This window comes from Harmonia axyridis, chromosome 4, assembly GCF_914767665.1.
Source record: "Harmonia axyridis chromosome 4, icHarAxyr1.1, whole genome shotgun sequence".
NCBI classification, from domain to species: domain Eukaryota; kingdom Metazoa; phylum Arthropoda; class Insecta; order Coleoptera; family Coccinellidae; genus Harmonia; species Harmonia axyridis.
Window position 1 is genome coordinate 2928297 of NC_059504.1, and position 15327 is coordinate 2943623.

At 33.5% G+C, this 15327-nt stretch overlaps 2 protein-coding genes across 2 annotated transcripts; one reads left to right on the forward strand and one right to left on the reverse strand.

Moving 5' to 3' along the window:
• Window positions 1-80: 80 nt before the first annotated feature.
• Window positions 81-2250, reverse strand: LOC123679101 (sodium-dependent proline transporter-like). The gene has a single exon (XM_045616477.1). It carries the CDS (start codon window positions 2159-2161, stop codon window positions 314-316), a length of 1848 nt encoding a protein of 615 aa, XP_045472433.1. The 5' UTR covers window positions 2162-2250; the 3' UTR covers window positions 81-313.
• Window positions 2251-11917: 9667 nt separating this feature from the next.
• LOC123679102 (endocuticle structural glycoprotein SgAbd-5-like) lies at window positions 11918-14924 on the forward strand. Its single transcript, XM_045616478.1, has 3 exons — window positions 11918-12076; window positions 12352-12473; window positions 14420-14924. Exons 1-3 carry the CDS (start codon window positions 12068-12070, stop codon window positions 14604-14606), a joined length of 318 nt encoding a protein of 105 aa, XP_045472434.1. The 5' UTR covers window positions 11918-12067; the 3' UTR covers window positions 14607-14924.
• Window positions 14925-15327: the final 403 nt, after the last annotated feature.

The following is a 15327-nucleotide window of genomic DNA, read 5'->3' on the forward strand; positions in this document are numbered from 1 at the left end:
TCTTTACCACTAAACTAGGTGTCCCCAATTATATTATTGAGCAGAAATTGCATTGAATAGTAATAGAAAGCCATCAGCATCATATTGACATTTTATTTAGTTAAATACATTGAATTTTTTCAATCTGATCAATGCTCGAAAATGTTATGGAGACATCAAAATGAGCATTAGCATCAATCTTGAAAACGAATTGAGCCAAAACATCGCAATTTAAGAATCTTCCAGCACCGATTTCTTCTAAAGACTTCGGAGTGGGATATAGTAATGTGATAATATTATTCATGTACCATTCGTTGCAAAATATGAAACAGTTCTAGTCCGGAAGGGCATAATTTACAGTACTTATTTTTGACGCAGTAGTATCTACTTTTGCCACAGTGTCAGCTGCTTTAATCCTCAGTTTTTGCTGCCGATAAAGATATTCCTTTGTCATATCATGGGCAGAGAACATATCTCTACTTTTACGTAATAATTCATCTCTTGGTCCCCATTGCTTGGCTGGCCTGAATATTTCCATCCAATGAACATGAGCATGTCGTTTAATAATAACGTATATTATAAAATATATCAAAGGAATCATGCAGAGGGCACCATTTACCATGAACAATACAGGGTCCATTGCAGATTGAGTTAGGCCAAGTGAAAATCCGTAAAATCCATATATGGAAAGAGCGAAATATATGGAAAAACCCACGTACATATTCAATTTCCAGATATTCGAAGGTCTAAAACCCAACATAAAATGCATATCGTCCACAAAGTGCATAACGCCATAAAAAAAGGCAATGAAAACGTAAAAATAGAAAGCCAATACAGGAATTATAGTAAAAGTGGTGAAAATGTCTAACTTTAGAAGGACGATGTGCAGCACTTTAAAGTTGAATAAGATATTGAGTAGCAGAAGTGTGGAACAAAACACTAAACTACATGGAATGGTGTACTTCTTCAGCGTAGGATTCAACTCATAGAACACGCTGAGAAAAGTTTCGCTTTGTGTAGCAAGGCTTCTAAGTATGACCAGAAAATTCGCGAAATAGAAAATAAACGTCCAAAATTTGGTTAGGCTCATGTGCGTAAAACTCAATGGAAATTGAATGAAATTAGCATCTTTTTCAATATTCATTATCTCTTCTATGGGAATATTTAATTCATAGCTCAAAATTCCGAAAGTGTTGTAAAGGAACATGGTATATCCGATGCAATACGTTAGGCTAGCTACATTAATGAAGACCGCATCTAATTTTACCGGATTTCTAAATCTGTGCTGTGCACCGAAGAATGACAGCCCACCGTACGCAAAGTTTGTGCTACGCAAACTTATTATAATCAAGTCCATCCAAAACCGTATGGCAAAGAAATTGGAGAATTTAAACTGGCCGATAACTTCCAAGGCTCTCAATGTTCCAGGGTGTAAAAAGGATCTAATGACAAGTATTACATGTAAGATTGTCGGAAATATCAGTAGAAAAGGTGAAAACAACGCTAGACTTTGTGTACTATTTCTCAAACAGATATAAAGAATCATTGCTACCCCAATTTCATAAGGGATAAGACCTTCATTGTATTCAAACATTGTTGAATTACCACTCTTGAAGTTCACCGTATTGTCCCAAAAATATTGGGCACTGTTCTTCCACACTAAATTAGAGCAGTGTTCTTCACCGTGCATTGTGATGCAATCCAGATGTATGGAACGGTTTGCGATGAAGGTAAAACAACCTTCTTTTAGGAAGTCTTGGTTGCCACACTTCAACCAAGGTGTCTCAGTCTCTAAAGTGCGAATGGTGTAATATAGAAAGTCGGTACATGCTGTTGTCAAGAATAAGGTTGAAATATAAAGACATATAATGCCTGATATTCCTATTCCTCTCCAGATGGGAGCTGCATCCCATAATTTGATCCAGCCTTTTTTCGAGTATTGCGACAAGCCAAGTGTGGCGAATGTTAAAGGAATGGAGAAGAAAAGGGTGATGAAAATCACCACTGGTAGAATCTCTAGAGAGGCTCGGTGATGATCCACCACATTGGGAAACAGAATTAGGGGGTATCTTCCTATAACGTAGCATCCCAAAGCCATCCTTAAACTTCTTGTGTGCTTGAACTGATATGGCGCTGCATTTTTGTTGAGAAATACTGCTGAGGCATATTTTCGGAATCTCATTTTTTTGATGGGTATATTAGATTATGAGGATTTAGATTTTTGGTGACAATTTGAAAGATCGTTTTTTCACTGTCAATAGAAAATTCATCCCAGATTATTTCAGTGACTCTGAGGTGACTGCTGATGTCAACAATTCTATAGTTTGGATTAGAAGTGTCAAGTTATGTTCAAAGCTCTTTTCTTGTCAGAGCATTGGTCGATTAGTCTTCCATACCATCAGACAAAATCCAGTTTGAATGAGATTTTTTTTCTCATATCTGTAATACCTGGTGTGCCTCAGGGGATTCATCTGGGAGTGATTTAATTTTGAATATTCGTCGATACAGCATACGATTTCTGAGGGTTTTGTTACTTACAGATGATCTGAATGTCTTCAGTTTTGACAAAGCTGGCGGATTTACAGGCAATGGAAAATGAAGAGTGCCATTAGAAACTAAACTACAGTTCTGTAGGTTGGCAGAAGCGAATTTCTTAAAAACGCTCCGAGCTGGGACCCTTAAATTTTTGAATGGCAACATATGATAAATGATATTTACCTTATTCAATTATTTATTCTCCTAAATAACAAACAATGAAAATTAATCATTTCGTTTTCGAGACATTAGACACTTGGGGACATAACCCCCCCATGAGTCAACTCTAGTTACGCCAATGACTTCAATATATTAAACCACCTGAAAATAATGAATAATTAAAATATGCAACTTATCATACTCTATCCTTCAATAGATTGTATAACTGGTTTCAGAAGTTCTGTAAGTATAGGAGTTATGATGCTATGAAATGTGTATAGGCGCATTCACCTTTACTGCAATAGGTTAATCGATGAGTATGATGAATATATTCTCGAAGACCTAAATCTATAGGAATTCAATGATTCAAAAAAGTTCTTGAAGTACCACGCACTGCATCAAAGGAAAATTGGTTTTCTATGAATTTTCTCGAACTTTTTGTATGTTGTAGAAGTAGTGATGCTGATCAAATCTCTTAATTGCGTCACCGCTCTAAATTTAACTTTTAGTGTATATAGTGTGCTACAAAATGTATTGGATAGCTTTTTTAATGACAATTTCGGAAATATGACATACCTTGGGTAAAAACTCAACGATTCATAAATTAATGGGATTCTAATGAATGAAATGGTGGCGATGAGAGCTCACATTTTTTTGAATTTTTGTCAGAAAAAGCTTTTTTCAAGTTTTTTTTTCTTTTTCGATTCTGCAAATATGTAGTTTATAAGACCGTTCGCGGTTTGGAACAAAAAAAAAATAAACAGGGTGTTTATTGGAAGATCATGAACTTGGACAACTCAAATTCATCGAAACTCAAGATTTTCAAATTAGAACCTATATTATTTATTATTCCAGTCGATTGTCTTCAAGAAAGCTATCTTATGTTCCAATAATATACTGGGTGTGTCATTTGAAATAGGGAAGTAGTAATCTGTTTCCAGTATAACCAAAAGTTGTAGAGGTCTGAAGATATTTTAGGGAGAAAGATCATTGTCTCAAACCCCAATATGTAAATTTTCAACTCAAAATTATATTAGTTTATCATGAACGTGTAATAGGCCATCCCGGTGAATCACCCTATATACAGAGTGAATCAAACATTGAGTTACTCTTACAGTTACTTTATCAGTGTAACAGTTACGTTATCAGTTAGATCCTATTTTTTTTTTCGATGAGGAATCATCTCCTTGAATGTTTTTACACTTATTTAGTTACACCCTGTATAGGATGTTTTTTTCGAGGTATATAACTTTAAGTTGGCATTACTGTTCAAGATGGCGACCGATTTAACAGCTGTCAAGTAATTTATTCTCAGTTTGGCTTGGCAATTCATCATGAATTACGCCTGAAAAACGCTTGCAAATAGTGCAATTTTATTTCGAAAATAATGGTTGAAAGGCTACGTCAACAAACAAAACTGCCGCATTTGGAGTGAAGCTAATCCTCAAGTGTATGTCGAAACACCGTTACATCCAGAAAAACTGACTGTTTGGTGCGCTTTATGGGCTGGTGGAATCATTGGTCCGTACTTCTTCAAAACCGATGATGGCCAGAACGTTACAGTCAATGGTGATCGGTATAGAGCCATGATTACTAACTTTTACATTCCTGAATTGAACAACCATGATGTCCAGGAGCTGTGGTTCCAACAAGATGGCGCAACATGTCACACAGCTCGTGCCACAATCGATTTATTGAAAGACACTTTTGGTGACCGCCTAATTTCACGTTTTGGACCTGTGAATTGTCCTCCAAGATCTTGTGATTTAACACTGCTAGACTACTTTCTGTGGGGCTATGTAAAGTCATTGGTCTATGCGGATAAGCCACCAACCCTTGACCATTTGGAAGACAACATTCGCCGTGTTATCGCCGATATACGTCCACAAATGTTGGAAAAAGTCATCGAAAATTGGACGTCTAGATTGGACTACATCCGAGCCAGCCGTGGCGGTCATATGCCAGAAATCATATTTGAAATGTAATGCCACAAGATCATCTTGCGGATAAAGTGTGAAATTTTAGGGACCCTTTTTTTTGCTCGCCAGTGTATCTACTCTGAATAAGAAAAAAAGTTTCACCAATCGAATATCGCAACAAGGAAATTATTTCCAACGTCACAATGAGGCGATAAATCATTTGCATGAAATAGTTCGACACCTTTGCGTAATGCCCGTGCCTCGATCCCCTGAATTTTGTAAGCCGGATCTGCTCACATTCCTTTTATGGGAACCTTTGAAGATTCCACCGTGAGGATTTGCGTGAACCTTCTCTTGATATTAAAGAATTTTTCAAGACGAGCAATTAGCGCCGCAGGCAAGGTCGCTGATGGCGTTCTAATGTTCTTGCAGATCATCCGACACATCGATCGATCTGAGGTATCTGAATTTAACATTTGATGGTTTGATGGAATTGCCACGGAAAAAACTAGAGGAGCAATGCCGTCTCTGTCTTTTATGATTGCGAATGATTTAATTGTGTGATAATTACATATCTGTAATGAAAAGGTTACTTGGATACTCGGTATTATTTGATTTTCAGATGTTAAGTGGGTATCTGGAATGAGTGAAGATCAAGAAAACTTTTTTATGAACACTTATGATTTCAATAATTTTGATGCTAACAGGTGTTTTTTTTTAAAGCTATAGAACTTTAAATTGCAATAGAACAACGATTCATCATGAATAGACTCACGCCTGAACAACGCTTACAAATAGTGCAATTTTATTTCAAAAATAATTGTTCTGTGCGGAATACGTATCGCGCATTACGTCCATTTTATTTTGTTTAGCGATGAAGCGCACTTCTGGTTGAATGGCTACGTCAACAAACAAAACTGCCGCATTTGGAGTGAAGCTAATCCTCAAGTGTATGTCGAAACACCGTTACATCCAGAAAAACTGACTGTTTGGTGCGCATTATGGGCTGGTGGAATCATTGGTCCGTACTTCTTCAAAAACGATGATGGCCAGAACGTTACAGTCAATGGTGATCGGTATAGAGCCATGATTACTAACTTTTTTATTCCTGAATTGAACAACCATGATGTCCAGGAGCTGTGGTTCCAACAAGACGGCGCAACATGTCACACAGCTCGTGCCACATATCGATTTATTGAAAGACACGTTTGGTGACCGCCTAATTTCACGATTTGGACCTGTGAATTGGCCTCCAAGATCTTGTAATTTAACACCGCTAGACTACTTTCTGTGGGGCTATGTAAAGTCATTGGTCTATGCGGATAAGCCACAAACCCTTGACCATTTGAAAGACATCATTCGCCGTGTTATTGCCGATATACGGCCACAAATGTTGGAAAAAGTCATCGAAAATTGGACGTCCAGATTGGACTACATCCGAGCCAGCCGTGGCGGTCATATGCCAGAAATCATATTTAAAATGTAATGCCACAAGATTATCTTGCGGATCAATAAAATTCATGTCAATCGAATAATCCATCGTTGTTTTATTGCAATTTAAAGTTCTATAGCTCTAAAAAACACACTTTATATATATATTTTCTTTTTTAATTGTACATGGCTGAAGGACCTCGGTCGATGGCCTATTGATTCCTGTCAATAAAGAACTTGTTGTTATTTTAATAATCATAACTCTCAGGCCTAACCAGGAAAAACGACATTTCTTCAAAATTCAATTTTATTCGTCAACAAAGTAATTTACAAGAGTGGTCCATGTACTTCAACCAGTATTTTTCTCATGTCAAAAAAAAAGTGTTGTATCAATATATACGGAGCTCGTTTTTATCCACTCTTCAAACAACAACAAATGAAGAGTCCCTTCAATATCTCGATCCAGCCCTTGACCTAACTGATGATATTGGTAGAAGTAAATGAATTTACAATTTCTAATACCTACCTACGTTAATACTAAAAACACTGGCATCTAAAGAATGTTCACCTATTTTATCGCAAATTGCAACAAATCCCATGTCTGTTCAAATTGATGTCAGTATTACTCAATTCCGAAGCAGAAGATACGATTCAGGAACAAAATTAGTGATTCACGAAAACATCAGACCTATTGAAGTCTAATTACACAAATATAGATTGAATGATAAATACAACAGTCATCCATTTTATTATACAACATAATAAATTGTCTTCAAGTAATCAGGCATTCAAATGTCGAATGCTACATTTACGTTTATATTGAAGGTATCGATTCTGATGGTTGGATGTGGTTTCTCTTTTGTTTCTTTTATAGACCTTTGTCGGATAGATATGTATCAATCAACCATATATTCCTACTTGTATAATGTAATCCAGTAGATGAGTCGGTGATATGTAATAGATTATGCCTTATGTAATATGTTATTTTGATTCGAAGCTTTATAAATTGGTTGATAGACCCTTCAGAGTATTTGTATCAGTGGCCTGCAATCAGAAATGGAATTATGATCTAGATAATCTCTAATATCAGCTAAGAAAAAATCTTTTCCTATAACTGCTATGAAAAGTAGCGTATTCTTCATATATTACTCAATTTCAAAACTATGTATTGCTCATACTGTGGGAAATATTATTTCTCACGGCACTTTGCTCACACCTCGCTTGGTATAGACCAATGAAATTGGGCTTTTGAGTCGTTTCTATGGAAACGCAATGAATTAGCACATTCTGTCAACGAAGGTCATTTTGATTTGAATCAAGTCCATTACTTGAATTATTGAAATTTGTGCAGTTGTAGGAAAAGTATAGTGCGCAACTCGTCTGTTTGCGGCACTCGCCTTTCAGACTCGTGACACAAACTTCTACACACGCGAGAAAAGTTGGACTTTCCCCACTTGTTGCACAATATACTATTGTCATTATAGACAATAATTTTTTGGTAATTCTAACATTTTTCACCTAAAAAATTACCACAAATACTTCTTGAAATTCAGACAACCCTTCTAAAATGTGGGATGTGATATTTACAGAGAACAAATCTATTCCATGATTTGAGTGTTCTAAGATTATCCATACAAGTTGCAGATTCAGCAAGAAATAGATGCATTAGATTTTAGGCATTTGTGATCATTTGAGAATAAATGAATGGTCATGGATGAAGTATATGAAGTATTCAACTTGTATTTCATCCTCTTGAATGACTTACTTCATATGTTCATTCAAAACATCACCATTCATTCAATTTATTATATTACCTATTTTTAAATATTTTGTTTTTGAATGCGTCGATCTATGATTGAATAAAATAAATATATTTCTCCAATTCTGTGGTTATTCCGTTCATTCTTCCACATCTTGTAGAACAAAATCGTGCGAGAATATATCAGAAACGCACAGTTTTCATGGTTATATTTTATTATTCTATGTTGGTACTCCGAACTTTCCGCCACGGCTTTATCTGTCAATTCATCAATTTGTCTTAAAGAAATCAGTTCTGCCAACCAACCTTTTTCAATGCAAAAATCACTAAATTATATTTATGAAAATATTTCATTAATTTCAATGAAAATGCAATGAATTAGAGAAAATAATGTATAATACTCGTACAGAAGGCTCATTCTACCACTCGTTCATTCCAAAACTCGCCACTTCGTGGCTCGTTTTTGAATTTTGAACTCGTGGAAGAATATCAATGCCTTCTGCACTTGTATTATAAATAACTATTCTCCAATTCTGTGGTTATTCCGTTCATTCTTCCACATCTTGTAGAACAAAATCGTGCGAGAATATATCAGAAACGCACAGTTTTCATGGTTATATTTTATTATTCTATGTTGGTACTCCGAACTTTCCGCCACGGCTTTATCTGTCAATTCATCAATTTGTCTTAAAGAAATCAGTTCTGCCAACCAACATTTTTCAATGCAAAAATCACTAAATTATATTTATGGAAATATTTCATTAATTTCAATGAAAATGCAATGAATTAGAGAAAATAATGTATAATACTCGTACAGAAGGCTCATTCTACCACTCGTTCATTCCAAAACTCGCCACTTCATGGCTCGTTTTTGAATTTTGAACTCGTGGAAGAATACCAATGCCTTCTGCACTTGTATTATAAATAACTATTTCGTTACCTACTCATATTTTTATTGATGGATTTTTATTAATGCAAAGTATGATACGGTTATTATTTTTTTCATTTGAGAAAATATTTTCATTGGATCTAAGACAGAAAGATGAAAAGACATTGTGAAGAAGGTGCCTACTTAATTCTTGAAGGTTACTAGAATCTTAAGCGGTATATTTCTACTCTGGGAGTAGAATAAGTCATCGAGATGCTTTATGAATTCCGTGAACTCTGCATGGAAGAGATGATTCAGATTTCCAGGTTGTTGAAGAAATTTATTTGATATTCTTTTCATGCGTTCCATGCGTCATACTTGAATTGGATGACCTGAGTTCATTGCAAAACTGGTATGCGACCAAAGATCATAACTCACATATGATGTCAAATCAATTAAAATCATTGGATTTCGTAATGAATACCTTGGGAGTGTTCAATTCATTTCGGGATGCTAGATGGAACTATGACACCTAGACTAAAGAGTTTGATGAGAAAGTATTCATCATCGTAAATTTTGCAATTTCTGTATGAAACATTAACTGGGAGAATATATTAGAATTCAATCAGGAAGACATAATAATTTCTTCTGATATTGATACAAGATAAGTAATAAAGATATTTACTATTGAGAGTAATGAACTTATTGCAGGTAAAAAAATTTTTTGAATTGAATTTTTCAATTTTTTTCAACATATTATAACTTTTATATTGGAAATGTTCTTACATTTTGGTTGCTAGAATGTAACGGTGGGTCACAGTCATTCTACAGGGTGTTACCAAATAAATGCGAAAGTTTGAGTGAGTCCTTGAAAATCCAAATAGGTGTTCCTTGTTAACAAAAGTTACAAATTATAAAAAAATATGGTTTTCTTGAAATTGCTGATATTTCATTATCATGTTCCACCAATAAATGGAAAGTGACAGCCACCTTCAATAATTTTTCGATTCCATTTACAATATTTAATTTTTCATTATAAAACTAATGCTTCCATGGAATTTATGCTTGTAACAGTTCAAGAAGAAGCCAAAGAGCTTCTCACTATCTGAAAACTTTCGCACTTTATAGGTTACACCCTGTGAGTATAGAAGTTATTGAAAAATTTGATAATTCTTATAGATTGATAGACTTATAATATCAAATACGTTTTATGTAGTTTTATTGGTAGAAAAAGTGAACTTAATCATATTTTTAGGGTCCATGATTGTGAACCAAATATAATGAATATCTTAAATTGTATGGAATAAACCTCAACCTGAACCAAATACTTACTACCCAATGTCATTACTAGCGTCTTAGAATTGTCATAAAGCATTTTGCAACAGAAAAATTTGAATCCAGAGAACAAATTTATCACAAAGCTTCCTCCAACCTTCAGTAGACCAAGATCGATATAATAATTATTTTTGATTATGTAGATTGCTATTATGATCCAGTAAGATCCGTGAATTGGAAAATCAACAACCGAAATGATGTTTAAATATGCTTACAATTAAATTTCAGTAGATAATCCTAGTTTTTATTCAAGTCGGCATGTTACAAAGCATTGATTACATATTACTGATATACCTACTATATTGATATACCTACGTAAATTAGTCACGAATTCACCAGAGAATTGCATTTGAGGTGTTAAACACCAACAGGCTGTTTAATATTTGGCACTTTCCTAACCACTAAATATGTGGTAAGAAATTTCATAAGATTCCCAAATATTTCGATGAATACTTATGCGTCGAGTGGAAAAACATTTCAAATTTCTCAAGGCATCTTTATTTCCATCAAATACACGAAATTGGAGAAATATTGAGACTGGGACTCAAGTTTTACCTACCATATAATCATAACTTTGGCCATTTTGTTTATCAGTGTCGAATTTGAAATTGATTATTCAATTCAAAAATAGTATTTTCAACATATCAAATCAGGGTAGGACTGATCTGTATATCTAGGAACATGGGCGTTTTATTAAGCTCAATCTGTACCTACTGTTTTCTTCAAATTAAAAACAAGTCAATTCATTCTTCACCAATCAGCAAAAGCAGTGTAAATAATTCAACGAGATTTTCCAGATTCTCAGCTGTAACAAAAAATATTGTATCATCTACAAATATTGTAGTATATTATACTGAAAAAAAAATTTTTTTTTGTATACCTCGAAACCAACATAACAAATATTTGAAACAGTCATTTTTCAGAAACGCCCTAAGATGAATCAAAATATCTAAATAATCTTGAGTTTTGATGAATTTGAGTAGTCCAAATTCATGATCTTATGTAGGTACACCCTGTACATTTTTGTTCCAAACCGCAAACAGTCTTATAATACTACGTATTTGAAGAATTGAAAATGAAAAAAAAAATTTCGAAAGAAGCTTTTTCTGTAGAAAAATTAACAAAAATGTTAGTTCTCATCGCCACAATTTTTTCAATAAGAATTCCATTAACTCATGAGTTTTTACCCAAGGTATGGTATATTGCCGAAATTGTCATCAAAATAGCTATCTAATGATGCAATAATATACTGGATGGGCCATTTGTAATAATAATAAGGAAGTAGTAGTCTCTTTCCGGTATAACCGGAAGTTTTAGAGATCTATAAATATTTTAGGGAGAAAGATCATTATCTCAAACCCCAATATGCAAATTCTCAGCTCAAAATTATGATTAATTTGCCATAAACGTCTAATAGGCTATCCTGGTGAACACCAAATGACATTTACCAGGTAATTATCAAGATAAATTTATATCCATTGTAAAATTGGCCATAAAATGATAAAAAACACTGATAGCTAGTACAGTTCAGAGAACTCCAGTCCAGTTTTTTTAACAAAAAAAAATCTGGATCATTTCTTCAAGATGCCTTTTGAAATGGTCAATGGTGAAATTATATTCAAATCACTCAAAGACGGAAGTCCCACTGAATCGTTATATTTTCCTAAAAACTTTCAGAGTAAAGAAAAACCATGGCATATTTTCAATTATAATCTTGACCTTAATGGAATCACATTCCCAAGTACTTATTCCATAATCAAATATTCTAAATGAAGGATAAAATAACGTCATCGCCTTAAAAATTATTATTAAATGAACAAAATCCATCTCAACCTTAAAGATCAAACGTTACGACTTCAAATAACGAAATTCAAAGAGTTTCCATCGTGAGTAACTCAATCTAACCATATACCGAAATATCTGAGATGGGTACTTGGTAGTGGAAATGTCAGCAAAGACATGCCTCGAGGAGATAGTGCAGAGTGTAATACCTAAAAATTGCAGGGACGATCAGATATAAAAGGATACAATGGATGTTCATCTTCAGTTCACATCGAAACATCACTTCACACCACTTTCAACATGAAAATGGTGAGAAAATATTGGATTTTACATTTTTTCTTACGATCAATAACAACATCAAGATTGTGTCGAGTGCTGTGCATTACCTGTGTTATTTTGGATTTTTTTTATGGAATTCGCCTTCCTGTGCTGTTGTTCAAAACAATAATTTTTTTAATCATAAAATAATGAAAAATTTTCACCCATTTCTATATTCTACAAAAATTCGTTGAACATCAATTTGTCAAATTAAGAATAATAAAACAAAATTTTGTATTTTTTTTTATATTTAAATATTGTTTCAGATCGTAGCTCTCTTCGCCGTTATGGCTTTAGCTCATGCTGCCCCCCAAAACCAAGCTGATAAAGATGCTATAGTAACCAAATACGATTCCAACAATATTGGTGTTGATGGTTATGATTTTGTGTAAGTTTCTTGATTTATGAATTTTTCTTGAACACACTCGAAAAAATTGAGTTAAAAATCGGAAAAAATATTCACATTTCTCTAATTTGATGAATACAGTTCTTTTTCAAATTATTACCTGAAAAAAAATATATTTTTTGACATTGTTTAGTAAGGTTTTTTCTTATTATTAATTTATATATTTCTATCCTTCTAGTGATAATAATTAGGATCAATATTTTCCCAAGAAAAAGGATTAAGATACTAATTATCAAGATTTCTAATCAGTCAAGTTCAGTCTCCATTTTTTTTAGATTTCATCAATATTTATAAAACTCTTTCACTGAAATCGTGAAAATTAGCAATCATGTAAAACTATGGCTGAAAAAATTTCGATTAACATCATTTATTTATTGATGATATTGCAAAATTCTTAAAGGTAGTTGAACTGAAAATTATGGTGTGACAAGCTAAAATGATACAAATCTGTTTGGAGCTGCCTTGGTCATTTGATAGTACAAGACGAGGAAAATCTGCGTAAAATAATTTTTGAACACCACATCGAATGAATGGATATGTTTCCTGATTCGTTCTTGTTAATCCTCTCTCCTAATAAGGCTAAATAGCCATATCACATCTTTTTTCACGTAAAACATCTATAAAATCAATTCAATTCACAATTAATGTGGATCCTCTCCAATATAGTGGATATTGTTATTTTGTATTCAATCGGTTAACATCTAATTATATGCTTATATAATATCTTGTTTATGATCGGATACTCACGAGTCTACGACAAAATTATGGAACTAATGAGATTCGAACTATTGTTTGGAATTTCCATGCAAAAAATATCAATAACATACCTAACTTTTTCAATTGATCTCTGTAATCTTTGAAGTTTTATTACGAGTTTCAAAATTCGACGTACAATCAAAATCTTTGAAATTTTGTTCAAGGTTTTATCTACATATCAATTTCATTTGATCTTTGAGGAAAAAACTCAATCATATCCGAAATATGCATTATCCAGTCAGTTTAAAATAAGATCTAGGAAACTTGAAATTTTAAATTTCTTGGATATCAAACGCCCAGATATCTAATGAGGTAATGCTTTATGCAAAATTTCATGTTAATCGCGTTAGCATGACCATAGAAAACTGAAAATGAACAGATAGAATATCTTTAAAAACAGATTGGACAAGACTGAAATTTATTTCTCTATTTCAGTACCGTAATGAGTTCATTACAGTTCTAAAAACAGTGCTGTAATTAACTCATTACAGCATTGTTTTCAGTTATACTTTTCGTTCTGTGGTTGTCTACACAGACTTCCAATCCTATGAAAATTCAACACACGTCAAATTGTCAATATAACATAATTTGGATATAGTGAAATGATTTGCAACTTTATTCGAAATTTCTCTTGATTCTGCTAATGCGTAATTATAAATTATTTTCAAAATTCGAAACGTACGATTCAAATTGAAATTCCGTAATCTGTAAATTTTCGTAACAGTCTCACCAACTGCCAAGATACATTTCAAATGTAACTAGGATGTATAATCTGAAGTTTTCATTGAATTTTGACAATATTTCACAAAACTTGACTGAAATAGAGAAAATATCGTCTAATACTTCCAACACTCATGCGTTCGAATTTCGCATTCGTGTTGGAATAGGAGCCCATTCTGCAACTTGTTTTAGAATATACTATTATATGTTGAATTGTAACACTAAATCAGTGCTTCTCTAGAAGCTTTTTTCGAATAATTTTTGGCCCTTCTACACAAACAATTCTAGATATTAGTTATGCAAAATATAAAATGACAAGTGACAGTTAATGCTCTAATTCTTACTGAGTTTTCATGGTAGTTTAGCCAACTCAGGCAGTATTCTTGAAAACCAATTTCCGTTGCATCGTTATTCCATAAACTTCAGTTGTCAAAAAGGTTTTAAATTTGCAGCTACGAGACCAGCAATGGCATCAGTCAACAAGAACAAGGTTCTCTCGTCAACCCAGGAACAGAAAATGAATCCATCCAAGTAAGAGGACAATACTCTTACGTTGGTGCTGATGGTCGTACCTACACCGTTATCTACGTAGCCGATGAAAATGGTTTCCAACCACAAGGTGAACACATCCCCAAGTAATCTGACAATAAAACTGGAAGTTTCAAAGGAATCGAACACATAGCTACAAATTAAGTTGTTACACTCTGTGATTGTTAGGAGTCAATTTTCAAATCTTCATTTATTTCATTTTCAAATTTCATACTTGCATTTTATAATGTATATTGTATATTCCCTTTGCCGATAAGCATTTGATGCTGCTAATATAGCCTGAGGTTCCGTTGGAATATGAAGAAATTCATCGAATTGTTATATAATCAGCCATTTCACAATTCGTTTATGTGAATTGACTTCTGTTTATATGTTGTACATACTTTGATAATAAATTGTAAAACGAAATCTGCTTAATTCTTTCATTGTCTTGGTTCTTCGAGTATTGGATTTCCTTATTTAACTGAGTGTGAGATATGTTTGCCCAATTCATTGTAAAATATTTATTCTGCAGAAAAATTTGTCTAACCCACATTCACTAATTCGTTTTCCGAAAAGATTGTTTCACCTCATTTTTCGAATTTTGAGCAGGAAGTGGTCTCAAACGATAAAGTATGATTCTATCCTATCTTTCCGGTAACTCTCGAACAAAAACAGGAAGAAACATTAAATTTTTAGGGTAACTATCTACGAATCCAGAATTTCGAAGTTGAGTTCAAAATCACAAAATCCTTATAAGTATTTTGCAGTATGGCAGACCGATATTCTATTTTTCTGTTAATTTCAAAACTACAGATTCTATAGGCATGAA